This window comes from Cylas formicarius, unplaced genomic scaffold (assembly GCF_029955315.1).
Source record: "Cylas formicarius isolate icCylForm1 unplaced genomic scaffold, icCylForm1.1 PGA_scaffold_4__25_contigs__length_36172078, whole genome shotgun sequence".
Lineage (NCBI taxonomy): Eukaryota > Metazoa > Arthropoda > Insecta > Coleoptera > Brentidae > Cylas > Cylas formicarius.
Window position 1 is genome coordinate 20,277,122 of NW_026844334.1, and position 26,968 is coordinate 20,304,089.

The window sequence follows — 26,968 nt, forward strand, 5'->3', positions numbered from 1 at the left end:
ATCTATTTCTACCTACATTTAATAAAAGCCCTATACTCCAGCGGAATAGACCAGGTATAGGTTTCCGTTCACATCCGCGTTACAAATATTAATAAAACACTTCTAAGCAACGGAAGCCCTGTCAGTGCAAAATCACATCGGTACCGCAAGTAATAATGTTGTTGACCTTTCAATAACGTTTTACGTTCACTTTAAAAACTGTCCAAGGTTTTCTTATATTGTTACTGGTTTCGGTTGCAACGATACACCTTATGATTTTTAACTTTCGTATACGCGTTCCGTCAAATTTGCCCCTAATTACTTTGCGATATCATCGCGCTTTAGCTAAACATATATTTTTTAATTCGTTTAAATTCAAAATAAGTAAAGTTTTGTAACCAAGCATTAGCTGCATGCCGGAAGTGTATACGTATAAGCATATGTGTGCGAAATTAAAATTTAGCAATACTTCAACTTAAAACGAACTTCCAAATCATCTACCACAGTAAAGAATTATGGAAGTTTAATGCAAGGATGTTATTGCAATGCTCCATTTGTTTAAGTATAAATTGTCGAATGTCACTGTTTAATTTTGGCGGTCTCATGAGCGTATCAAAGGAGCAAAATAGTTGCTACATGGGTTAATAAACAAACTTTTGTATGACAGTTCGTTATTGCATTTTAACTCTATACTCTCTTGAAAGATTTTCAACTCATTTTTGATACCTAAATCTGGATTTTCCAAACAAATTTGCGTCTTCAATTCTATGAATAACATAACAAGTTGATTTATTTATGGTAATGTTCAGTTAAACTCATTCATTTCTCAAAAACTTGTTATACACGTGAAAGTAATTTCTGAACCAATTTATTCATAAAACAATAAATGAATATTATATAACAAAAAGCATTAGCAGCAAAGTCAATATAAGAATGTAATATTTTTTAGCTCTGTTTATTAATTCAGCTAACCAACATCCTTCGAACCACAAGACATACATACCGACAGTATAGCGCAATAGTGTAGCAAAGTGATATCTAAGATTATAAAACTATTTTTAATTATACAATTGCGTGACAATATAAAAATATCTTATACCATACTAAAATCATATATAGTGTGAGTGCTAGCAGTCAGGAATGTAGCACAGAACAAAATTGCTATTTACAATTTTAGAAATAATAGATCTAGATATCTTTTTCTCCACTGCAAAAAAGACAAATTTCAAAATTTATGAATTTTATTAAAAGTAATACTTTCTCCCAGAACAGTAAGCGTATATAAGGAATGAACCTGAGCAATTTTCGATGAATTTTTGATAATTTATAGTATATTCAGTATTGTTTAGACCACTAGAAAATCCTTTAGGCTATTATTAGAACTGCAATTATAAAATTCATAATTTTAAAATATTATTTTATCCTGAAGAAATGCAATTTATTTTAATAACACACTCTTACCTTTATTTATAATACCCGTACAAATGGTTTCTCTTTGTCACTTTCTAAAAATTAGTAAAAATTTATTCAAATAAAGTCGTTCGTTCATGGAAAGTGAAAACGACGTCAGCAAATTTACTGCTTTTAACAAAGGAGTCTACAGAGACCGCACATCAAAACAACACTTTAATTATTTCTGTTTTGTTTGCAACGGTAGTTTCTGACTTGTGGTTTGTGGCCGTAAATCCGCTCAAAATTTCTATTTGAAAATAATTGAAACTCCAACTTTACTTTTACGTTTTATATTTTTACTTCAATTTTTTGAACTGTCTGGCGTAGATAAAGCTGCGCCGTTAATAAATTATGAATATTTATCTCTTCAATTTTCCCTCTAAAATACAATTGCGTTCAACTAGTTATCTGAAAAAATGTTAAACGCAATTCGCTTGACTGTTCGGTTTGAAATCGAATTTATCAATCAAAATGTGTGTTCCGACGGCATTCAATTGTTTTTGTTCGGAATGAACAATACCGGCGTATTTTTATTAAATTTTCCGTTTGCAATGTGCATATCAGTATTATACAATCTTTCATTAATTAAAATAAATTACTGTTTTTGTTACAATATACACCTAGTGTATGCTTTATTCGTTTTAATTTCAGTATTAATATAAAACCGATTTTATGAAAAATGATAATTTTCCAACCACTACATTTGTTACGAGAACTAAAAAATTCCTATTTGGTTTATACTAACGACGTTGTTGAATAAAACAAACAAAACATGCATATGTTAGTTATAACATTTTAAGTAATCGTAGATATTAAAAAAATTCCGGAAACATATTGCACCACCCAAATACCTTAACGTGCGTGGGACTTATCATGAAACTAGCGAAGAAAATCAATTATACGTTTTAAAAAAACCTCAGCTAAACAATGCCGCCCGGCTACGATTTTTCGAACAACTACTGCCCACTTTTATCCGTCTCACCTTAAATAAAATTGGCCTCACAAAATCCACATTCGCTGCATTACCAGAGCCATTTTCAATTAAATAGATGAAGTGGTTCTTGACACCAGAACTAGACAAACATGGAACTACCTATGAAGTCGGCTGACAGATTGACATTTAAGTAATCAAATGTTGACGTTAAAAATCGCCCAAAAAATCCTTCGCCGATGGCTCGCGCACGCATACACAACGAAAGGTATCTCGAGTGGCCTCGTAGGGGTTCGTCACAATAGCAGAGGTAAAATATGTCCACCGGATCGAGACAAACCTAAAACAAGTGGCGACGGGGGTGGCGGTAGAAAACTGATGATGGCCCTGGGCGCAACAACGCTTGCGGCTGGTGCTACGTTAGCGTACGCAAAATATGATCCCAATTTTAGGAGCAAATTCGAAGACCATTTTCCGATAGCGAAACCTCTTTTTAAAACGTTAGATGGCGCCAACTTATCGATAATCTACGCCAATGCCAAACAAACATTAATCGGTATCATCAGTGACGGTGGTAAAGAAGCGCAGCTTTTACAAACGGGGGACGATTTTCCCGCGTCTAAAGAATATAAAGCGCCAACCCCTATCGTACCCGCCCTTGCAGACGAACTCGCGAAACTGCCAGAACGTTACCACGAAATAAGGGTAGAACAACGAGAAGAAGACAAAGACGAACCGAAAGTTGAAATCAAAGGGGAACCTAAACCGAAACCACGTGAAAATGACGCGCGGTACCTCGCCGAACTGGAGGAACAAATCGGCAGTTTCGCAGCTGAAGCTGTAAACGCGTACGCCGACTCAATCCGCATACTGTATAGCTACAATCAGGACGTGGAACACATAATAGACACGTCAATAAACGACGTCCAAACAGACGTTTGGGAAAATATAAGGAACAAAACGAAAGCAAAAAATGAATGCATCAAACGGGCGCAAGAAAAAGCACAAGAAGCAACGGACAATATCAACCGACTCAAAAATCTGATTACGCAAACGGAGTTTGTCGGCTCAGAAAATACGAAATTCATCATAGAAAATAAAATTTCCAAAATTCAGAGCGATTTGGAAACGGCCAGGTTGGAGATGGAGTTCGAGTTGAAACATGGCGGCGTAACGGAAAAATACTGGGATAAAGTGGAGAAGGCCAGGAAACGGTTCTCGGAGGAACTGGAAATTTTGTTTCCAAACGTCGACTTGGCTCAGAAAATACTAAAACTTAATCACGAGGAGCTTGATTTGTTCATATTGCACGTTTACGCGAACGTATTGTTTTATCAAAAGGAATTGGCTAAAATGGAAACGATATTGCAGAACAAGATCGACAACGCAATTGAAGCGGCCCGCAAAGGAGACTACGAGCCGCTGTCCATTGCTCAAATCTGCGCGGCTATAGAGCAGGACAGAAGAAAATTAACAGAATGCTTTCAGCAGCAATTGCTGAGACTGAAAAAGCAAAACGACGAAGAGTTAAAAATACAACTGCAGAAGCAGTCACAAGTCTTCAACGAACAATTAGGCGACGCAGTGAGAATAAAAGAACTGGAAATCAGTAGAATGCTGTCGACAAAATTTGACGAATTACTAGAACGGGAAAGATGTAAGTACAAAACGGAATTAGCTGCCATAGCGGGAAAACTGCGTGGATTAGATGAGGCAATCAAAGCTAGAAATGAGGCGCAGGCATCGTCGAAACAATCTCAGGTTTTGTGGAGCGCTTGCCAATCGTTGTTGCGAGCAATGAGAGTCGGGTGCCCTGGTATACCCTGGAAAGATCAAATAAGACCGTTGGAGCCTGAAATAAATGCCGTTTTGAAAGCAGCAGCGCCAAACGACGAGGTGGTTTGTATTGTTATCCAAGAAATCCCCCACGAAGCAAGGCAAAGGGGAGTTTATCCGGAAGACGCTTTGAGGGATCGATTTTTTAAAGTAGCACGAGTTGCACAAACTGTAGCATTGGTGCCTGCTGAAGGAGCCGCATTGCCCATCCACATGTTGTCCTATCTCGAGTCATGTTTGCTGGTCGGATCTGCAAATTCCATTTCGCGCGCCGAATTAAACGATGAACTGGTTGACTTTAGCAAAATGAACACGCACGAAATTTTACAGCGGGCGAGGTATTGGTTAGATCGCGGGGACCTTTCTCAAGCCCTTAAATACATGAATCTTTTACAAGGCGCGCCTAGGTGCGTGGCCAGTCAATGGATGAATGAAGCCCGAATATTGCTGGAGGCGCAGCAAGCGGCGAATTCCTTAATGGCGTACGCAGCTTCTAGTGGTTTGATGTACTTGTAATATTATAGAAAGTCAACAAATTTATTTGTTTTAGTTCCATTAAAAACTGGATTTTCCAGTGACGACTAAAGAATTAATATTTATATTATATTAAAAATCGTTACGTCCATTTCAATACTTCAATGATCACAAAAATAATGACTCTATATTACAAACAATTACATCATCCGATGAACTTTTGAGTGATCAGTGATCTCCAAAAATAACAAATATAATTGGTAAATAATTTTAGATTAATAATAAAAAATAAATTTTTGAAACTGGGGAACGACGTTCTCCTGGGAACAGATGTTCGGTGTTTGTCACTTTCATTTACTTCCTCGTTGGGTTGCAATGCGAAAGTACTACAGGATCAAGAATTAGGTAGATCAAAAATTAGAAAATTATGGCATAAACAAAAAAAAACATTCATTTAGTTCACGCTCAAAGTAAAATATTCACAAAATTCACAAAGCTTTTAAAATATGAAATATTTTATTGGGTCATGTATATTCATGCCACTGGCATTACCATAAAAGCAGCAGCAACCTGTTGGATGGCATTAAACTCGGAATTAGATGAGACACTAATATTTAATTGCAAATGAGTAGCAGCTTGTAGAGTTTTCACATTATTGCGCTAATATTTTTGTGTCTTTCAAAATGGCGCATCGAAAACATTCGCCGCTTTTACTCCCTTTATTTTACCTTAATATTACGAGTCTTAAAATATTTTCACGGGGATATATTTAGAAGGTCTCCACGATATTAGGCAGTTATTAAAAATGATAATCATTGCTGTTTGGCTCTTCCTTTGTAAGTATCTCAACACTCAGAAATTCTACGGATTAAAATCAAATTGAAATAAAAAGCACTATTCTGTTGAGAACATCGAAAGAGGAAAGGCTTACTGCTTCCCTTGAGGTGATTCCATATTATTGCTCTTAATGATTCTGATTCATTCACTGGTGCATTATCGCGTTCAAATCTCAACTCCTAATCATAATTAAACAAAAAACTTAAAGCATGTTCTTGGTCTTTGGAAAATTAAGAACCTTGATATAAATAAATAGTCTATAGTCTAACTAACTAACTAACGTTTTCTTTTATCAACAATAAAAGTCATACTATTTCACATTCGCATTGTCATAATGACAAAAAAACGCAGTGGAAATGTTGCCGAAAGCGTAGATAAAATCGACCAGTGGAATAACCAATCTATAGGCGCGCTGTCGATGAGGCATAGTTGTTCTGGGTCACACGGACATGCTCTCAGGCGCTCTTTCGAATACCCGCGCAGCACACCTCAACGGTCTAAAGTCTAAACCAAAGGCGTGATTTAAATAGGTGAGTTCGCTGCAGTTAGCCCAGCGCAACACCAAATACTATCGAATTTGCTAGCGGTTTTGTGTTTTACTGTGTTTTTTTTTAATATCTTCATTCTAACCGCAGTCAGAACTAATTTTTCTTTCATCGTATCAAAAAATCAGTTGAGTGACAGGAATTAATAGTTCCAAACCGGATTCCAACTGCGGTTGGAACAAAGCTAATAATAATAAATGTGCTCCTGTTGTTATGTATTTCTGACAATTTATATACACCGTGAACTATGGAGGTAGTCTTTAATTAATGCGTAAAGATTATTTAAACATCGACACGTAGAAAAGAAAAGGTAGGCCCTTGCGTACTATTGAAAAGGCTGGTGTGCAAGTAGAGGAAAAAGTTATACCTGTAGTTTTAGTAACGACATTTACAAAAAAAATGAATGGTTTTCCCTGCTTACTTTTTGACGGTACTGAAGGTTGAATGGAAATGGGGGTCACCGATCTAAGGCATTTAAGTTTGAAAATAAAAAGACGTGAAAATTATAAAAGGCCCATTCATAATTGTAACCAATAGCAGGGCCCAATTAGATTCTGCTTATTGAGTAAATATACAGAAACCTAATGGAAATGTCACAGAATGGATATATTTTATCAGAAATTATTAATTCTACTAAATTTTGCGGAGCTTTAAAATTGGTTGTCCGAGAACATGATTAATTTTTCGGTTGAATTGAGTATAACTAGCAACTAAAAAATTCTTGGATATTTAAGAGTATTTTCAAGGAAATTCAGAATGATCTGTTGCAATGCATGCTAGTTTCTCAGAACGCATTAAAATTTTTCTCACGCCACTGCTTTGGAAATAACTTTTACAACTACGTGAAAATCATACAATGGAGTCGCTGCGGGAGTTTATTCATATTTTTTCCCAACATATTAACAATATTATTAACATCCCTTTCTTGAGTTTGTTTGAAATAAATAAATCTCGACAGTGCGAATTTCGTTTCGTAGCTACCTTAGGTAAAGCGCAGACGAGGGATCAAGTATATCTGCATGGATTTCCGGATTTCCCACAAGGCGAAAGGCATTTTCCTCCGAGTTTGACTTTTACTTAATAGCGGACAAGAACGGTTTAGACGTTATCTCCAACGTAAAACCAAAAACTTTTCCGTAATTTAAATTATTTTTTAAGAAAGTATTTCCACAATATGTAATAATAGGAGGTGCTCACTGTGTATAAAATCTTATTTATGTTTACATATATTTTAAACATTCTTTTTTATTGTATGCCATGTTTCCTGCTTACGTCCTTTCCTCTTCTCTTCAGAATTTTCGCCATTGTGTCACTCCATTTTTTCTTACGTCTCTCTCGCTTTTGTTTTTGTATTGGATTTGCTTATCATAGCTTTGTTTTACTTATCTACTTTCGTTCATCTCTAATACTTCACAAAAAGTTGATTATTTTATTCTTCTCAAACAAAACAATTTGCTTTGCTGTTGATTTATGTCAAAATTTTTCCGAATTAATGACTTTGTTTTTTCCGATATTTTGCAAGTACACATTGTTTTCATTTTGGTCCACTTTATAACCCCGATTTGTTATTATTACTATCTGAAGCCTAAAATCTGGATCAATAATACCGATTGGGTCCATTTGACGAGTTTGTCGCTTGTATCAATAACAATGTTGTTTCGGAAGCGAATTAAAATTCCCTTGTTCTCGTGCATGTTTATGGAGATGCTAATAATAATTGCGTCTGGGAACTTAATTATGTTTTTTTTTCTGTAGTCATTTCAGCAGCATTGTCGCGAAATATGTGAAGAAATTAAGTTGACCAACTAGAAAGACCGGTATTTAGATTATACAGAGCGCCGGATAACTATGATTTGTTGTGGTGGCCAATGTTAGTGGCAAACATTCGCCTCCATATCTATTGAACAAATATTTTTATTTTTATATTATAAGCTAGTGCTCTATAACGGATAAGTTTTGGGACAGCTTGTATACTTCCATTGCTAAATTATATTATATATGCAATAAATGAAATAAGTTAATTTTCAAATAATCTATCTAAGAAATAAAAAATACGCCTAATAACTTTTGCACAGCGTTAATTATTATAGTCAAAAATTGAAAAGAAGGACTGACAAACTTTTTGAACACCATTTGATAGACATTTTTTTTATGCTACATTAATAATGTATTACTGAGAAATTAATGCAAGCGGCTTCAAAACAATAAATTTAAAAATCGAGTCGCTTCCAGCAATAAATTTAGATGTCATTCAATGACATTGTTAGTTTAAGTTAGAAACAGTCGAATTAATAAACACAAAAAGCTATAGTTACAGTATCAGATTAGGTACAATGCCAAAAATAATTAGTTGCCTAAATATCTAAAGCGTGTTTTCTCCATTTAATTTTAAAATGCATAATTTTTAAACAATGGCTAAATAATAAATGCAACATTCAAAATAAAGAACTAAAATTAAATGTAAATTTAAACAAAGGCAAAATAAGAATGGAAACGTTGAAAATAAAGAATTAAAACTTATTTTGGACATAACGTCATAAAACATAATAAAACTAATTCTTTTGGGAACGACATTCTACTACTAAACATTTTGCAATTGAACTTGAAGCCCATAAACAAAATTCGACGTCCTACATTGAAACAATTGCGTTACATGATTCGCCAAAATGTTTGTTTCCCACAATAACACGCGAAAATCGCATCACTTCTTGAAACCGATAATCGTTTACCTATATCGTCTTTTTCAACGCATTGACATTAAATCAAAAAACGTAGCATTCGCCGTAAAATTTCGAAACTGATGGTTTAATTATAAACATGCGCAATCCCAGGCGAAATGCTTTGACTCATAAATTTGAAAGTTTTGAAGGCAACGGCTGTTAGTTTCTCGAACTTAATGCGCGAATAAGACAAATTTATTACTCTTAATAGCACGGACTTACCTTGAGCAAAAGTGCAAGATGAAATCCCTAGAAGCAGACAAAGTAACGAGCCCACCGCTCCCGTTATCAACCGCATTTCGGCGCTGTTCACTTTTCCTTCCGAGCGTGTCGCAAATTTTCAGTTCACCAAAACCAAAACTTCACTAATTTCAAAAATAATTGCGCATCGTCATTGTTAATTTTTCAACTGCTCGCGATTTTCTCGGATCAGAAGCGATCGGTGTCAGCGAAAACACGCACGTTTACTTTTACTGAACACCTGCTGCCCAGCTAACTGTTTACGTAGAAAGTGAAACTCGAAGAGAACGACGTAACCTCTCCGCAGAAGTCGCGACAGAACTGGTGTGCGAGACTAAGAACTGGCGACAAGGCCCGCAGGAGTGGGTTATAGCGTGGAGGCAGGATTGCGCTGTATCCTGCTACCGGAGAGCTGTGTCCTGCCTTCTGATAACGTACGGGAGCTGTTATTTTGTTTGGTTCTCCAATATTTGAGAGCGCAAGACATCGCAATCGTGTTGTTGTACAGAGTGTTACAGTAGTCAGTTGGCGATTAATATCTGGCAAACGGCACCTGTCATAAGGAAGTTCCAACTTACGGTGCATTAAGTTGTAATTGAATGTTCTCACTTTTCCATTCTTGATAAGCAGGTTTTTTAGTAAAAGTATTATATTTTTTGTAATAAGCTGACAAAATAAATTCATGCAACTTCATTCTGTAACAACAAAGTGATTAATAATTAATTAGAAGAGTTTTCCCAATTTGAGTTGTATTTTATTACATGATACCTCCCTAATAAAAACAAAAATGCAAATATGTTGAAACCTATAGTGTGAGCAATACATGGAACAAAAAATTCAATTTATAAAAAGCGAAATACCATGTTTTGAAATTTCTTAGTTTCCGGGAAACTTATAGAGCATACAAATTGTTATTAACGTCAAGAGTTAAGTCCTAATATTTCTTGCTAAAATCACATTAGTGTATCGTAAAGTAAGAGCCAATAAATGGCATTAATTCTTGTTTCGAAAATTTTACAGTATAGCAGTTCTAAAGTTGAAAGTATGTGCGCTAATTGCCCATTTAACAATAGTAGTATGTAGGTAAAGTTTTCTAATTGCTTGTTAATGATATCTAATGCAAATATAAACACAAATTAATTGTCCTTCATAAAAATAAAAGTAAAATCATCTATTTGCATCATTATATATTAAGACTAGGCATAATGAATTCAAATTTAAACATAAGAAGAGTTTTTATTGATCTTTGAAATTTTTATGGAGTATATATTTTTTTTAAATCGTGAAATGTCGAGGATCTTCTAACAACAAACCTGCAATATAAAGACAGAGGATCCCCACACAAATCTAAACCGTATTAAGTGACAAAATTTAATTTTACATTTGGACCTGATCGACTTAATACTTTAAACACACTCGTTTATACAGGGCAATGCATATTAAAATTATTTTTTAAAAAATGTTCTGGTAAGAAAAAGACAAGACGCTATTTTTATTGGAAATTTTTAAAAGATTCACTTCTAAAGTTAAAATCGTAAAAGGGTGGACTTAATACTGAGATGCAGATATTACACATAATATATACTTTTTCACTGGGTATCTTTTAATTCATTAAAAGCGCAGGTCCGTTAAACAGAACAAAATTTGTATATTTAGATGCATAATAATCTGAAGCGACCAATATTAAATTATCGTAAGTGGACTAAGACATATTTTAGAAACCCAAAATTCTTCGATTTTAGCATTTCCTTTATAGCACATATAGCATAGTAACCTTAATAACCATTTTTTTTTAAATACAGGGTTATTTAAATACGTATTTGAGAATCGTACGTATTTGACAATAACAATCTACACATATAATAACAGTTTTCTTTAAATAAGTATCAATAATAGGTAATCGACACAATTTTATTTCATAGCGGTTCTACAAAATCAGCATGCACTCATTCATAGAAACAGTACTGTGACCTATAACACAAGAATAACAACCGATGTGTTGGGCTCCGACCTTGATGATACAATTATTAATAGTCGGTGCGGCTCGAGGTACGCTAAATGAAATGTCTTAAAAGACACGGAAGAAAATAGAATCGTTGATTCCTGAATCATCTAACAAGTCAACAAAACTCCTCTCTTTTTAGTTTACACATCATAACATATCTAAATGCACACCTGTCTGAAATGCTATGTAATTAGAAAAAATGAAAACAACAGAAATTCGAACTTCTTTTAGTTTCAACACTCAAACATTGTCGCCCACATTCAAAGAAACGCAATAGAATTTTTAAAAGAGATTTGGCATCTATTTTTTTCTAGATGATGTCATTTTCAAATAGACATGAAAGTTATACAATTTGTCAATATTTCAAAGGCTAGTTTACCGCCCCCTCGTATTTTTTACTTTTTTAGTATATTTACCACGTATACCAAACTGTCTTTTTACTTTCAAGTATATCTAAGATATTGATTTTGTCGAAAATAGAACACCATCTTAAAGAAATCAGTGGCATGAAATCCATATATTTTCGGCTCTCCTGTACGACTTTCCTCTATTTGAAACAAACTTTGCAACCCATCTAAGAGGCTTCAAATTGCCTTCCCCGAAAGGGTTGGATCCTGTCCTATCTGTGATAAAAAAAAAACTTAGAGAAGGGGTAACGGTGCCTAATTTCAATTCCCTACGCGAGATGGCGATGCGATTCGTAAAAGTGAAACACCGGTTGATAGAGGGCAGTAGACAGTGGTGAGAAGTCCACAGACGTCCAACTAAAATAGACCACATCAGAGACGAGTAGGGTCAGGACTATTGTCTAGACAGGGATGGTTACTATGGTAACCACGTAAGGTGTCCTAAGAGGAGCAACAAATCATTGGCTTGTGAGATTATAATGTAACAATGTTTCAAAGAAACGTCCACAGGCTACTGTAATACTATTTACAAATCTTCTGGATTCCTCCTGCCTCACTTGACGACGCACAAGGAACCCAGAAGATTTCTAAATAGTAAAATGTAACAATATTCAAATTTTCATAATTACGTAATAAATAAAATAAACTAAATTGACACACTTTTAAAGTTTAGAATTAATGGAAACCACAACCGATGACTTTGAACGACTTCGGAAACCTACCATAGATAATATTAACCACAACCAGACAAAAGTTCAAGGTATTCAAACCGCCAAGTTCTGCACAAACTTCACAGTCTTGCGATACTTTTGCTACCAATCTTTGTAATAGCAATATCCAAACACACTTTTTCACTTTCAAAAAGTCACTTCTCACAAAAATTAAGCAAAAGTAGACGTAGTACAATGCGCACCTGAAATCGAGGTTAAAACTCCTCCACATTGTGACGTTGCCGTCATATAAAAAAAGAAATTTCTTACAAAAAAAAATTGTCATTTTATGGGTAATGTTAAACGAAATATTAGGTAACACTGCATCACACTAAATGAATGCCAACTTCCTTGTTCATTAATCAGTAATCACCGACATCTGTGTTTAGAATTAGAAGCCCCATCAAAACAAAAACTGATCAAAACTAGCCAAAAAATGTGGAGAATAAAAAATAAACAATATATAATCAATAGGAAGGCATACGGAGGTATGGTACCAAAAAATTCGGCAACCAAGTCAGACGCTTTTTGTAGAGTCGGCATTGGTAGAACGGCGAGAAAACAGAAATAATCGAAATAAACGTTACATAAATTATTGGTAATTTGTGCACAGTGAATAGTGTATATATAGTTGTAGCAGCTAGTGACTTTAATTGTTAATTTTATATATGTATTCTGAAATACCGACTGACACTCCGCCTACATTGTACAGTTGAACTACTATAAAATTAAGGACACACAAACAACAAACTTTGAAATACTAAGTTATTGATGTGTTTCCGTCAAAATCTCAACGGCAATTAAAATTCAGTTGTATTCATAGGTGATGTGATATGGCTTGTAGTATTAATTTTCAACTTATTTTTCAATAGTGCAATCTAACTTGCGCACGTTTAAACCTTTTTTTGCATTATTTATGTTAGTTTTACAGTGTAACGCGAGAGGGAAGGCAACTAGGGACTTTCGTGATATGAGGTTGTCTTTTTTGGTGTTTTTTTTTTTGACATGATGCATGCGGGTTTTAGAGGGAATCCGCAATCAAAAGTTGTTGAAATAAACGTTCCCAGAAGTAATTTTTGTATGATTAGCAGTTCTCGATATACCTATACCAGGAGGAATCGGTAATCAAAAAGTAGGAATTGCGTTGGGGAAAGAACGGTTTTCCAAAATAAATTAGATAAGAAAATTGAAAGCGAATAAATTCAGAAATTTTTAAATTATCAGGAAAGGAAGCCCATTTGGAAAACCAAAAACAGGGCTATTTTGTTAATAAATACAAGGAAGAATACAGGGGACCTTACCAAACAATGTAATTTGAAGAAACCATATTATTTGTAAGTTTTTGTGCAACATTTTCAGCCATTCTTAAATACCAGAGATTCGTTGACTATCATGTGAATAATTGATGAGATTAATGAGAATCTGAATATTTTTAATAAATATTAAACCAGAAAAGTTTTTAAATACAGTCTCAATCTCCTTGAGGAATAATTGGGTTAGACAACCGCATAATGAAAAAGGCGGCAGAAGATAGAAATCATCTAGCCAAGCGACAGAAAGGGTTGGTTGATTTCACATTTCGGCCACAATTTTTTTTCCCAACTTTAACTGCATTTGGAACAAAGAAAACTTCAATATAAACTAAACATCTTTGTTTGATCTATGGTTTCAACTTTGATCAGCTCTGGAAATATTATACCAAGTATACATAGTACTTTTCTTAAATTGCTGGAAGCCCTTAGGATATAAAGTTTTTTTTTTCAATTCTTGGTTTTCTACAAGGTACTTATAAATAAAGCAATAAAAGGAAATACCAATTGGTAATTTAGAAATTGTCACTTGTTACGTATAAAAAATTAAACAGTTCAATTCAGAACACAAATTTTCATCATTATAATTTTGTGTTAACTTTATTTTCTTTAGTAGAATGATAATCACATTTCATACACTAATAATAATGATAAAAGGTATCGCAAAGTAACTTATTTATAGAAATTGTAAGACAGGACCCAAATAACAAAAAAATAATTAATAAGCATTACAATATTCAGCGAGTAATGACAATTGTTGGGAATTATTTCGCCAACTTAAAAAAAAAATTATCACCATCATCGTCGGGAGCTAACAGCCATGTATTGAAGAATATCAATATCGAAAGGATCACTCAGATCTAAATCATCAGGGTCAAAATCATCATCAAAATCAACCTCTTCAACTAAGTCATCATTGAGCCAAAAAAGTATTTGATGTATCAATTCATGATCGAGATTGGAAGTTCTCCTACGACGTGGTTGTGGTGGGCCAACATCTAATACCTTACCACTTGGAAGTGCATGTAGATAAAGGCAGGTGTTTCCAAATGGGCAGACTCCACCACCCTTTCTAAAATACCGACAATCTATTTTCTGCATTCGAGATTTTTCTTTCGAAATAAATGTATCTTTTTCTTCTTTAGTTTCTAACCAAAATTTGCTGGGATAAACATAGTCTGGAACAAAGAATTTTCATAAAATATGTGGACAAGAAAATCATTTACTTTTATTTGATAATTAAGATCCAATATATAACTTACCAGATGATGTTCGACATTCAGGGCAGGCTTTGGACACCTCAAAATCAAACTCCTTACTCTGTCTCCATTTTCTTAGACATGTAAAACAGAAACAATGGACACAGTTTGGTAGGATTCCAAATGTTCTGTGTTTTTTGTTTGATTTTTGAAGAATGGTATCAAAACAAATTCCACAAGTTTTTTCTAAAGATTGTGTTCTCTGAACTAAAGCAACAGCTTCTTCAGCAGTACTTGTACTTGGACCAAAGTCTAACTCCTTCCTAGTTCTAGTCATAGCTACTGAAGAGTGAGATGGTCCCTCTGGTCCCTCTGATGAAGAACAAGGCCTACTAAACTGTTAGAAAAAGTCTTAGTTAAAAGTGTACCAGTTTCTATAAATTATATATCAAAAATCGATCCTTGCCCACATTAAACCCGGAATTTTAAAATAACTGCATGTGCTTTTAGTTTATTTTTTAGCATCAATCATCGATCAGATCAAACATGTATCACAAATTTTACTGTGATGACTAAAACTACCTTCGAAAATCTTGGATATAAGGATTTTAAAGTTAATAATAAACTAAAAAAATACACAGAACAAACTAAACCAAATAATCTTTACATATAGGGAGCTGTACTGTGCGCTTGTGTGTTCAATTTAGAATATGCTAGCTGTGTCTGGCCACCATACTATACAATTCACAAGGAAAGAATAGAGCGTGTGCAGCGTTAGTTCCTTAGAGGGATACATTTTAAATTGGGAATGTCATTTGAGGTAAATAAACTACGAGGAGATTATGAAGCTTTTGAATCTGACATCTTTGGAGAGTACTAGCATATTTTTTGACATCTCTACATTGTACAAAATCCTTAATAACTTGATCTTCTGGCATCCGTCGGTTTTCATGTTTCTCCTATTAATGCAAGAAATAAGGCCCTTTTTAATATTGATTTTCATAGGACCCACTATGGCATTAACTCACCTATGAATCGAATGTGCAAGCTAAGAAATTAATTTATTTTCTGACTCTCTCAGTCGTTTTAATTGCAAAGTAAAGAAGGCTGTCTTTAATCAACCCGCCGCCTTGTAAACTTGGTAGTTTAGCAACTCTAAGTGTTGGTGTTACTATTTTTCTTAGGTTAAAGTATACTGAAATGATATATGAAATTTTAATTTTAATCACCTTTCCGCTAGTTCTATATGTTTTTGCCTTGTTCCCTGGTGACCTTCGATCATATGATTGAAGATTTTGTGGCGACTTCCATTTGTTATGACTTTGCAGGTTATTTTCATGAATATTTCTACACTGATTTCCAAATCTACACATTCCCTTAATATAGAATCGACAAATAGATGTGGTGATGGGTGGTGGTGGTGATGGGTGATTTCGATTATCACTATATCCTTTCACTACATTCATTTTAATTTCAATATGTACTTGGCACCTGGGTGGGAAAATTTATATGTATATAAAATACCAGAAATATTTGAGTTAATTTTAACTTTTTTTAATGACTTCTATCTATTTCATAAAAGTTGTCATTGTTCCTGTGGGGCAGACCTGTAATAAAAAAAAATATTAGCACCTTATACCTAATAGAAAAAATCGAGACAGAGAACATCACAATGTAATCTAAAGTTGACAGCTGCTATATATATCCCAAATTTTTATATAATTAAAAGTGGGAATCTGGTCAAAACAAAAAATTGGCGGATTGAAAGATCATATCATTGTGTACATTAACATGTATACCACACATCCATTTGGATATCTAGCCGGCCATAAACTAACGAAATAACAGAGATACTTATAGCAGCTCAAATTGATAAATTCGATAATCAAATATATAAACCAGATGCCATTTAAAAATGGACGAAAAATTTTACATAAAGCCTTTAATTGTAGAAAGATATAAATAAACACCAACATACCTTCACAAAAACTAACAGTTTTTCGATCAGGAAACGAAAGCCGATTTTCTATAACGAACTTTGAGAAAAACTTCTAAATATTCTTGGTGCAAAAAAATACACGGAGTAAAAAAAATATAAATCTGACCACAAAAACAAATCAGGTACGAAGTAACTTTTGGTATTATATGCAGCTTAATTCCAAAATAAGCAAAATTACAATTGGGAAAAACATTCGCCACTGTTTGACATAATTGAGTGCACAGAAATCAAATGGGTGGAAAGGGAATAAGAGTCACAGTATACTAAGAAGAAGAGTGTGGCAATTCTAAGGTTTATTCGTGAGTACTTAAAGGTAGCCATTTATATTCTTCCCTTTCATTCTGTGGACGCTGAAAATATACATTTAAAGGCGCAGAAGAAAGGAAAATTTTATCGATTACATCAAAGATTGTTACCATAAGTCATTTATATGTCATAATGTTTTCATAATAATGAAAATAAATCTTAAAATACTTTGAATTTCTAAGACATGTTTGAAAATTTAATGTCTTCCTTAACCTACTTCGAACGTTTTTGAACAACTCAGTTCATCTTCATTGACTACTAACTTGCATTGTGAAACAGCCAAATATTAAATAACAACAATTTTCTCGTTTAATCGAGAAAATGTAACAGTTTGGCAATGTTGTGCGGCTGTGTTTCATTATACTGTTTTTCATTTTGTGATCACAGTTAAATATTCCCCTTGTTCTATACAGCTGAACTGCAAAATAGCTCAAATATTACAGACGTTTAGGTTGTGCCTTATGAATCAAATCAAGAATTTCGGATTTCCGAATAATTGTGGAAAGCTATGTCAGATATTTCGCTGCCTAAGTAGCGGTGCTGAGAATAACATCCTAAAGTCGATAAATAAAGAGTATCTGTATAACACAAACGAACTTAAAAATATCGAGGAGAACATTAAGAAGCGAAAAGGTGTGGGAAATATAAAACTAGTTGTTGAATTAAAGAATAAACTTAGCAATCTACACCGAAATGATCAAAAATTTGCTGAAATTACTAATCAATTAATCAAAGAATTGTTACTGATTCCAAACAAAACACATCCAAATGTTGTCAACATGGGTAATAAACCCAAGCAGTTAAGGCAAGTAGGAAAATTTCCTGAATTTAATTTTAAGCCAAAGGATTTTCATGATATCACAAAGAGACTCAATATGGTTAGAACAGAGCATTTAGGCAACTTATCTGGAAATAAAAGTTATTACTTACTAGGAGAACTTGCAGAATTAGAGTATAGCATTATAAAATACTTTACAAACAATTTATTAGAAAATGGTTTTGAATTGATATTAGTACCTGATATATTACCCAGATCTATCATTGAAAACTGTGGTATGAACACAAGGGGCGAAAGAACACAGGTCTGTAGAAACATATTTATACATTTTTGTTAAATTACCTAGTTAATAAGTTAGAAATGAAATTCTTGCAGGTGTACACTTTAGATCCTAATTTACACAATGCAGACTTATGTTTATCAGGTACCTCAGAAATAGCTTTAGCCGCTTATCTAGCTGATACAGTTTTAGAATATGGAAATCTACCTTTAAAATTGTGTTCAGTTAGTCGGTGCTACCGTGCTGAAACATCCAGCATTGCAGAAGAAAGGGGAATATTCAGGTTAGAATTAGAATTATCACTGCTAAGTACACTAAAATTGTTTACATTTGTCAAGAATAATAAATATTAGTACAATTTTAACAAAGTTATTAACAACTGATAAATAACTATGTATTTTATAGTCATGTTTCCTACAGGAATTAGAAAGTCAAATTTAATACAAACAATATTAAAATGGGGACTGGAATTATCTACATTTAGAATAAATAGGTTAATTATTTTATTTAAAAAAGCAATTAATTTAGACTGTGGTATTGCGAAATTTATTTAACCTTATAATTTATTTTTTTTTATCTCAGGCTTTGGTTCTCTATTGAAGTTTAAAGGCATGATAATAAGATCTATTTTGGAATATTTGACAGTAGTTTTAGATGTATTTGCATTGAAACTATATGTATATATGTAATTTTGAAATAATTTTATTTAAAACTAACAAAAATAAATCAAATATTTCTTAGGGTTCATGAGTTCACAAAAGTGGAGATGTTTATTGTCACAATGCCAGAGCAATCAGAGGATGCATTAGAAGAACTGAGAAATAACCAAGAAAAATTGTTTGAATCTCTTGGTTTGCACTTCAAAGTGCTCGACATGCCTCCACATGAACTAGGGGCACAGGCTTATAGAAAGTATGACATTGAAGCATGGATGCCTGGAAGAAATATGTATGGTGAAATTTCCAGCTGCTCTAATTGTACAGACTTTCAGTCAAGGAGACTGAATATTACTTATAAAATGCCTGATGGTTTCGTAGAATATGTACATACCCTAAATGGAACTGCCTGTGCAATTCCAAGGTTATTGATAGCCTTGGTAGAAACAGGTCAGGACTCAAAAGGTTTCATTTCTGTTCCTAATGTGCTGCAGAAGCACATGAAGGGTAAAAGTGTTATAGGAAAACAAAAAAAGATTCCTGAGCTAAAATTGATTAAAAATAAGAAAAAATGATTTTTTGTTTTATTTTGCTGAAAATAGCCTGAAACTGAATGATTTTTTTTATTTGAGTGCCGAGGTCAAAAATATATTAAAAGATACTAAAGGGGTAATAAATTTGAGTTTTGCATTTTTTTAGGTCACTTATGGCAACTGTCATATATATCAGGATATCCTGAAAAATAATTTGCTTATTGGGTACAACTTCTAATATAGCTTTTTTTTTACTAGTTCTCTAGGCATTTTCCAATTTATTGTACTTTTTCTTCGCCAAAAATCAGAGAAGCTTGCAATTAATTGCTGTGAATTTTATATAACTTCAATACCTTCTTAAGTATTTGAAAAATTAAAAAAACCAATTTATTTTCACTGTGAGAGTCCAAAATACTATAATAGACAGGACTCTACATTAAAAAAAAAAAGACAACACTATTATATAAAAGTAGTTTTTAAAAGGAAGGATAATAACCTGAAAGTAAAACTTTTGAAATTCACATATATGTACCACCATCTTCCAGGCATGATTACACAACTATTTAATTTTTCATTGTTGTATTAGAAAATAAGTAGACAATATAAAAAATTAGATTATAATGACATATAAAAATAAAAAACAATGTATATTGCCACATTGCGCATCAAAGCGGTCACAATTGTCATCCTAACATTCATTATCTAAAACTACTTAGTATACTAATAAAATGCGTGATATGGCACCAATTTTAACATTGAAAATAAAGGCTGCTTACATAATAAACATAATACGCGATATAAAAACCATAAAAACAATAATGATTTTTTCAAATAGGCCGATTAAAAAAAAAGTGCAGTTTCCATTTTCACTCTAAAAGAATTTGGAGTATTGCACAAATTGGGAAGCAACTGATACCTTAATCCTAAAAAACTATATCAAATAAAAACAAATAAAATTGATGCTCAAGAAATCAAAAGAAACAAGGCACTTGAATCTTATACTATGCATGTTAAAAACGCAATAGGAAAATACTATTGTACAAAAAACTGGGAAGACTGCATAGCGCAAAAATAGTTTTTTAATTTTATACTAATCATCACAGATACACCAACAAAAAATTGTGGTTGTATAGATGGAGGATCCAAAACTGGTAATAACTTTGTGGGGAAACTTTCAGACACATTTGTTAGTAATTTAGAGCAATTGCAGATCCTTTTTATTTCAAATATCTTTGAAAATAAATAAAATGATTAATTTTTGAGAAACTTTAACACCGAAAATTTGTTAGAGACAAAGGTCAAAAATCACATACATGAAAAGAAATTCTTGGAGATCCACGGCTTTCAGTAACTAATGAATATGCCTAAAACTATTCCCTCACATCAATTTTATATAAATTTATGATAAAAATTTGGGTTGAATAGTTCAAATATTTTCATTGGAATAATTATTTCAAAGGCATTAAACAATAGGGGAAATTCAGCAATCCATTCAACAAAATTTCTGTATGCAAATTGCGTATCAACTTTTAGAAAAAGTTAACTTTCCTAGCTTAACTAACTACAACTACAACAAACTACTATGTACTTATAAATAAATAAACAAATATTAATGCGAATGAAACTTCAAACAACTAGACACCTGTTAGTAGCATGATTTGGAAACTATAACTTGCTTTTTATATTTAAATGTTTTTCATGGAATAACTACATAATGCTTTAAGGAAATTAACAAATAAATCTGGCATGGTACAAATAGTTTACCAACGTGATCCTTCCTGCTTACAACAAACATTACATATCTCCCCTATAGTTAAATGTTTTTGTAATAATATTTCTACTTCACTTAAACTACATGTCCTAGTTTAACAACATAAATGCATGATCCAAAAAATATATATCCAAAATACATATAAAAATAGTATATTTTTCCTAAATTCTAAAATAAGCTGGAATCAGAAAAACGTTACTGGGTCTAGTTCAAATTTTCTGAAAAAAAAAAATCATTTCAAAATTCTGCAGTTTGTTTTCCCAAAATTCATGTTATCAATGAAACGGAAGATAAAGCAAACAAAGAAAATTTGTGTGTGGAATACGTCCAAAATAGAATATTTTTTCAAAACTTACGTTTTAGGGACTGGATATCTAGCAAATTTTTCTTGAATGGCAAATCTCCACCCGAGCCATTATTCTGATTGCGGTAACACTGCGCCTCCAATAAATCCTCGGCATAATTTAATATTTTTAACAAATTTTGCTTTCCCACTATTTTGAGCTACAAAAATAATTATAATTAATTTATTAACACCACAACCCTAATTAAACATACATTCACAGAATATTCCTTAAACTCTTTCTCTGGATTCATAATAATTTTACCGGAGGAAGTATTGCCGTCAAGTTTCCTTTTTTTGCCTTTCGGTAAACCGCCATACTTATCTTTATGATGCTCTTTTTCTTCTTTTTCCTTATCCCTTTTGGGGCAAGCACAAATTCTAACATTTAAACATTTTCGGCCAACCACTTTTCCACTGAAATAAAATAAGGTAACGCATTTGCCAATAATAGAAACCAAATACCTACGATTCACTCTCAAGAGTAAAAATAACTTCTATCGCTCGCCGATTCATTCCAGGACTAGCGCATGAACTTTTGCATACAAATTGAAACATTTCCCTAACACTTTCTGATCCAATCTGAGGTTGTGAAAATGGAAATACTAGACTTAGCCTTTCACTGTAGTCTTTGTTTCCCAAATATTGACATTCGCTGTTGAGACATCGGATAACATGAGATCTGACATGATCAGGTATTCCTACAAAACTCAAAGGAATTGAATATTGGTAAAAAGTTGTAAGAACATAACTTCATGCAGAAAAAGGTCTATTATTCTTAAACCCTGCAACTTAATAAATTCCTAAAAATAATGTATTTATTTTTAAAAAAAGGTGACAAGAGTTTATTTATACAAAATACAAAATATTTTTTTTATATTAGGGAATCATTCAATTTTAAACTTACCCTTATTTGTAGGGTCCATTGGGTGATCATGCATAATACATCGATGAACAGTTTCCTGAGCATGCTGAGGTAAACTATACTGGGGTGTTATTCTAATATATAAAACTTCATTGGTTGGTCGATCTTTAATTTTAAAATCAACTGGAAACTGATGGCCCATGTCCATAAATACTTTATTTAGTACAGGCGAGTACTACAAATTTTAAACAAAATAAGCACACAAATTAAACATTACATGTTAAAATTACATGTTTAAAATAGACTTACCACCCATGGGTTTTTAGATTTGTGATTTGGAATCACAGTTACCTCAAATTCGTAAGGGCCACTGTACTCTTCATTAGATAAAACATTACTATTATTTTGAGCAATAATTTCAGTCTGAGGGAATTGCTTTTGAGCAATTGGTGCTTGAATATTACTAAAATCTTGTTTGTAATCCTCAACAAGATAAGCTGTTGTTTCATCCTAAAATTATTCAAAAGATTATTAAATGAAAGAAAGAAAGAAAAGAAATATATTAAATTTGACATTAAATGTTTGGAAAAAACTTACCTTTGTCAAGAGCATTATTTTCCTTTGGTTTATTAATGAGTTTTTAAGTTATGAAATTTCGAAAACAACTAAAATTACTAATAATTAATAATAATTTAAGATCACTGTTACTTTGGTAAAAGAATACAAAACCTCTGTGCGTGAAGCACACACAGAAATAAATTCCAGGCGGGATAAGCAACCATATAAATAGCGTCAGCTTTGCAAGCATAGACATGCAAGTCTGTGCCTGATATAATTTAAACACAAAAGGATGAGTCACACCCTTGAATTCTCATTACTGATATTTTGTAATATTATGAAAGCTTCACGAGTTTTTTTAGGGTGGTAGATGAAAGGCAGAAAAAGTCACAATTTTATACCAAAAATGGTACTTTGTATACACTCAAATAAGATGAGTTTGAAATGCATATTGAAGGAGAGGTTGAAATTTTTGTCATTATATTAAAATATTTATATGCTTATTACTAACTTTATTTTATAAGAAAAATCCCCTCCACTATAACAAAATTATATGTCACCATTCTCAAGAATACATAAAAATTTTCACACAGAATAGATTGCAGTGTTTTTGGTTTGTCGGGAAGTAAGCAATAAAAAAACTACAAATACCACACAATTAAAACAAAAGCAGTTTTGATTTTCCAAAGAAATCATAAACGACATACTGTGCTCCATTGCTTCTAGGTTACTTGCAACTGGTATATCTGAATAATAATACATAATACATGGCAATGCAACTACTAAAAGATTAAAATTCAAAATATTTCTTTTTCAGAGTTTAAAAATGACCCAATTATTCATAGTTTTTATGCACTTAATTTGGTAAGCTATTCGAATGAAAATCGCCAAAAACAATTGCATAAAATTCTTGTTTTTAACAGAGTGCCTCAAATCAAACATAATTCTAAAATATATCCCAAGTGGAAGTTACTGTGTAAAAAACTTCAAAAATTGCATGTCAATATGAAGCAACAATGGCAACCTCTAGTTAAGAGCTATATTTCCTTCCACATAATTTTCTTAAGCAAATATGACAATGTAATAGTGGTTACATCAACTTACGTCTAGCATAAAAGATTGTTGTTCAAGAATAGCATGCATCTCCTCTGAATTGCTAAAAAAGTGATCAACTACATGATACATTCATATTTGAAAAAAAGATTCTTACATGGGGACCTGGTCTAATAGCTCTTGATGCTCAGATTCGGTCAGAATCTCTGAGAGAGGAAATGAACCAAACTCTTGAGATCTGCTCATTGTCCTAGAAAAAATTAAAACTAATGTTAAACATTCATATTATAGGGGGTAACGTTTGTTATAGATTCCGCAACTGAAAAACAAATGTATTCATCCCTTCAAAGGACAATATGCGATATTTTAGGATAGCAAAATAGATAGACCTAATTCTGTTTCTATTGTAAGAAGGGAACATGGAACTTTTCGGTTATAATGATATGGTTAATACATAACGCTAACCTTTGAAAATTTGGATAGTTAATTGCCGGTCTATTGTTGACAACAATCAGTTTGTTGTAATAATCAGTTAATTAGCAAGTCCGGGTTGCTTCCTCCGAAAAAGCAACAGGTACGGAAATATTTAAACTATTCAAACCATTTTTTAACCACCTTGCACTTGTTAAACACCACCGCCGCGCTGAAAAAATGCCTTTTGACAGCATAGTTGCCAATTGTTTTCATATTTTTTTTATTTCTGTGAACCGATATGAATATTTTATGTATATTTGAAAATTTTCCAAACATTGCACATAGATATAAAGAAGTTTTTGAAAACATTGACCAAATAACAAATGAAGTACCGAAAATTTGATTCTTTTCGTTGTGGTCGCAAAGGCTGATTTTGATGAATTTTATTACTCATAAACGTGCAGATGATAATAATACAAACAGAATTTTTGAAAATGGTTTTGATGCGTATTTTTGAATTATAATTCCGTAGATATAAGCGTCAAGCGTCAATTCATGACGTCATCGAAAGTGTGCTTTAGGGCTACTTGACGACTTTCTAATAACTAATTTGCCGCTTATTACGTTACAGCCATTTATTGTATATTGTAATTTCACAATGACGACTTTTTATTAAGTCATGAAATTGAGGCATTACGTCTATTGGTCTTTTTTGTTCCGACTCCTCATTTTAAATTTCTTTTGGAACATGTTTTGCATGTGCTACGTAATACTTTGGTGCATTTAATGTTGTCAACTTACCATTTATGAAAAAATTTCACAACTCTGGTAGAAAATTCCTTTCGTCGCTGTGGATGGTGGAGTACCAAGTGTTTTTATTTAATTGTTAAAAAATGGCAAGTATTGCTGAAAAATATGTCCCTATCAACATCTGCAACAACTAATGCCCCAAGAATTTTAATTTAAAAGTTATAATTTGCAATGCTTGTTTGGATGATTATGGATTAAATTTAAAATACAATGTTAACCTCTTTAGCTGCGATTTGTCAACGTCAAAATAAGTCTATACATATTCTACAAAAATGTATTTTATTTCTGTTTCAAATGCATTATTTGCAGATAATAAATTCTGCAACTATTTGAAATTTTGTTTCAGGGATTTGTGAAAGTAGTCAAGAATAAGCAGTACTTCAAGAGATACCAAGTAAAATTTAAGAGGCGTCGCGAAGGAAAAACTGATTACTATGCTAGAAAACGCTTAATTGTTCAGGATAAAAATAAATACAATACACCTAAATACCGACTGATTGTGCGTTTATCAAACCGGGATATTACCTGCCAGGTTGCATACTCTAGAATCGAGGGTGACAAGATTGTATGCGCCGCTTACTCTCATGAGTTGCCCAAATATGGAGTCAAAGTGGGTCTTACTAACTATGCAGCAGCTTACTGCACTGGATTGTTATTGGCTCGTCGTTTGTTAAAACAACTCGGACTTGATAATCTCTATGAAGGAACAACTGATGTAACTGGGGATGAATACAACGTTGAAGCTGTTGATGATGGTCCAGGTGCATTCAGGTAAAATGCATGGATTAATTTTTTTTAAGTAATGCTGTGCATATGTCATTTTATTTTTAACGTACTATATACATATTAATCTTATGATTTTCAATAATTTGCATTTTTATATGTTTGAGATTTGTATGATGAATTTATGACACATGCGCGTCATATGACAATAAAATTGAGGGCCTTATTGAGAGTTACTGTGTGAGTTTTTTGCACATTATTTCTTGATTTTGCTGGATATTTTAATAATAATGATTTTACTGTGTCTCTGATTAGCATGTAATATTACTGCCTCCGTTATCCTTATTTGTGCAGGTATATCTATGTATAATAATTTAGGTGTTATCTGGACGTTGGACTCAATCGAACCACAACAGGTGCACGTGTATTTGCTGCAATGAAGGGGGCAGTGGACGGTGGTCTCAACATTCCCCATTCGACAAAACGTTTTCCAGGTTTTGATGCTGAATCTAAGAGTTTTAATGCTGAGGTTCATAGAAACCATATTTTTGGAATCCACGTAGCAGACTACATGAAGTCCTTAGAGGAAGAGGACCCTGAAGCCTTCAAAAGGCAGTTTAGCCAATACATCAAACTCGGAGTCACCGCAGATAAGGTTTTTAGGCAATTCTTATTTTTAAAAAAGCAGTTTCTAAAAAGTTTGCATTTTAGATTGAGGAGATTTACAAGAATGCCCATGCGGCAATTCGCGCTAATCCGGCACTCGAGAAGAAGGATAAAAAGGCACCAGTTGCAGGCCAAAAGAGGTGGAACCGTAGAAAACTTACTCTGGCTGAACGCAAGGACAGAGTGGCGCAGAAGAAAAAATCGTTTTTGGCCAAGCTCCAAGAACAAGAACCCTAAAAGGAACATTTTTTTTCATGAATATAAGTGAATGTGTAATAAATAAAATTCACATTTAGTGCTTGTTTTTTTTTTCTCTCTTTTCCTTTATATGTATTTTGCCAAACAACAAACAGCAATTTATTATTGAATTGGTGTTACAATATTAAGGTAGTTTTTCTTTTTTTTTGTTTGTTTTTTTTTCTAAATTGGCATTAACTTTAGCAGTCTTGAAATTTTTTGGATTTTTTTCTTTGCACTTTTTTTTTAAATACGCTAGGATTAATTAGCCAAAGCTGCAAGGTAACCTGTTACTGTATAGGAAATTAAAATAAACGTTTTGGTTGATGGT

At 33.0% G+C, this 26,968-nt stretch overlaps 6 protein-coding genes across 7 annotated transcripts in view; 3 read left to right on the forward strand and 3 right to left on the reverse strand.

Annotated features, from left to right (window-relative positions):
• The window catches only part of LOC132701041 (uncharacterized), a 180,091-nt gene extending 170,382 nt beyond the window's left edge, over nucleotides 1-9,709 (reverse strand). The window contains exon 1 of the mRNA XM_060668673.1: nucleotides 8,997-9,709. Coding sequence (XP_060524656.1) covers nucleotides 8,997-9,072 — 76 coding nt within the window. The 5' untranslated portion in view covers nucleotides 9,073-9,709. The remainder of the gene's footprint in view (nucleotides 1-8,996) is intronic.
• Nucleotides 2,564-4,677, forward strand: LOC132700782 (MICOS complex subunit Mic60-like). The gene is made up of 2 exons (XM_060668310.1): nucleotides 2,564-4,536; nucleotides 4,596-4,677. The coding sequence occupies exons 1-2, from the start codon at nucleotides 2,564-2,566 to the stop codon at nucleotides 4,603-4,605; spliced, it is 1,983 nt and encodes a 660-aa protein (XP_060524293.1). The 3' UTR covers nucleotides 4,606-4,677.
• Nucleotides 9,710-14,001: 4,292 nt separating the features above from the next.
• Nucleotides 14,002-16,862, reverse strand: LOC132700750 (probable E3 ubiquitin-protein ligase makorin-1). The gene is made up of 5 exons (XM_060668271.1): nucleotides 16,624-16,862; nucleotides 16,195-16,252; nucleotides 15,875-16,136; nucleotides 14,709-15,042; nucleotides 14,002-14,624 (listed from the first exon to the last, which is right to left on the reverse strand). The coding sequence occupies exons 3-5, from the start codon at nucleotides 16,109-16,111 to the stop codon at nucleotides 14,245-14,247; spliced, it is 951 nt and encodes a 316-aa protein (XP_060524254.1). The 5' UTR covers nucleotides 16,112-16,136; nucleotides 16,195-16,252; nucleotides 16,624-16,862; the 3' UTR covers nucleotides 14,002-14,244.
• A 168-nt stretch (nucleotides 16,863-17,030) lies between these two features.
• On the forward strand, nucleotides 17,031-19,531 carry LOC132700748 (serine--tRNA ligase, mitochondrial). The gene is made up of 3 exons (XM_060668268.1): nucleotides 17,031-18,032; nucleotides 18,104-18,291; nucleotides 18,750-19,531. The coding sequence occupies exons 1-3, from the start codon at nucleotides 17,412-17,414 to the stop codon at nucleotides 19,237-19,239; spliced, it is 1,299 nt and encodes a 432-aa protein (XP_060524251.1). The 5' UTR covers nucleotides 17,031-17,411; the 3' UTR covers nucleotides 19,240-19,531.
• A 173-nt stretch (nucleotides 19,532-19,704) lies between these two features.
• Nucleotides 19,705-24,518, reverse strand: LOC132700749 (cellular tumor antigen p53). Of its 2 annotated transcripts, XM_060668269.1 has the most exons (9): nucleotides 24,253-24,518; nucleotides 23,945-24,037; nucleotides 23,839-23,890; nucleotides 22,486-22,686; nucleotides 22,219-22,411; nucleotides 21,781-22,012; nucleotides 21,527-21,728; nucleotides 21,325-21,472; nucleotides 19,705-21,186 (listed from the first exon to the last, which is right to left on the reverse strand). In XM_060668269.1, exons 2-9 carry the CDS (start codon nucleotides 24,031-24,033, stop codon nucleotides 21,173-21,175), a joined length of 1,131 nt encoding a protein of 376 aa, XP_060524252.1. In that variant the 5' UTR covers nucleotides 24,034-24,037; nucleotides 24,253-24,518; the 3' UTR covers nucleotides 19,705-21,172. The 2 variants fall into 2 exon arrangements, with proteins under 2 accessions (XP_060524252.1, XP_060524253.1); XM_060668270.1 differs by lacking the exons at nucleotides 23,839-23,890; nucleotides 23,945-24,037; nucleotides 24,253-24,518 and adding an exon at nucleotides 22,774-23,057.
• Nucleotides 24,519-25,011: 493 nt separating this feature from the next.
• Nucleotides 25,012-26,700, forward strand: LOC132700469 (large ribosomal subunit protein uL18). Its single transcript, XM_060667817.1, has 4 exons — nucleotides 25,012-25,097; nucleotides 25,358-25,782; nucleotides 26,113-26,389; nucleotides 26,446-26,700. The coding sequence occupies exons 1-4, from the start codon at nucleotides 25,095-25,097 to the stop codon at nucleotides 26,635-26,637; spliced, it is 897 nt and encodes a 298-aa protein (XP_060523800.1). The 5' UTR covers nucleotides 25,012-25,094; the 3' UTR covers nucleotides 26,638-26,700.
• Nucleotides 26,701-26,968: the final 268 nt, after the last annotated feature.

Excerpts from the sequence above, each read along its gene's own strand:
- LOC132700782 (XM_060668310.1), top strand. The coding sequence starts at position 2,564 with ATGTTGACGTTAAAAATCGCCCAAAAAATCCTTCGCCGATGGCTCGCG.
- LOC132700750 (XM_060668271.1), bottom strand. The coding sequence starts at position 16,111 with ATGAATGTAGTGAAAGGATATAGTGATAATCGAAATCACCCATCACCA. Across the intron at positions 15,043-15,874 it reads CATATAGAACTAGCGGAAAG|TTTAGTAGGCCTTGTTCTTC; the intron begins GTGATTAAAATT and ends TTTTTCTAACAG. Across the intron at positions 14,625-14,708 it reads TGAATGTCGAACATCATCTG|ACTATGTTTATCCCAGCAAA; the intron begins GTAAGTTATATA and ends TCTTTGTTCCAG.
- LOC132700748 (XM_060668268.1), top strand. The coding sequence starts at position 17,412 with ATGAATCAAATCAAGAATTTCGGATTTCCGAATAATTGTGGAAAGCTA. Across the intron at positions 18,033-18,103 it reads CAAGGGGCGAAAGAACACAG|GTGTACACTTTAGATCCTAA; the intron begins GTCTGTAGAAAC and ends AAATTCTTGCAG. Across the intron at positions 18,292-18,749 it reads GAAGAAAGGGGAATATTCAG|GGTTCATGAGTTCACAAAAG; the intron begins GTTAGAATTAGA and ends AATATTTCTTAG.
- LOC132700749 (XM_060668269.1), bottom strand. The coding sequence starts at position 24,033 with ATGAGCAGATCTCAAGAGTTTGGTTCATTTCCTCTCTCAGAGATTCTG. Across the intron at positions 22,412-22,485 it reads AATCTAAAAACCCATGGGTG|TACTCGCCTGTACTAAATAA; the intron begins GTAAGTCTATTT and ends TAAAATTTGTAG. Across the intron at positions 21,473-21,526 it reads TTAAGGAATATTCTGTGAAT|CTCAAAATAGTGGGAAAGCA; the intron begins GTATGTTTAATT and ends TTATTTTTGTAG.
- LOC132700469 (XM_060667817.1), top strand. Across the intron at positions 25,783-26,112 it reads GATGGTCCAGGTGCATTCAG|GTGTTATCTGGACGTTGGAC; the intron begins GTAAAATGCATG and ends ATAATAATTTAG. Across the intron at positions 26,390-26,445 it reads TCGGAGTCACCGCAGATAAG|ATTGAGGAGATTTACAAGAA; the intron begins GTTTTTAGGCAA and ends TTTGCATTTTAG.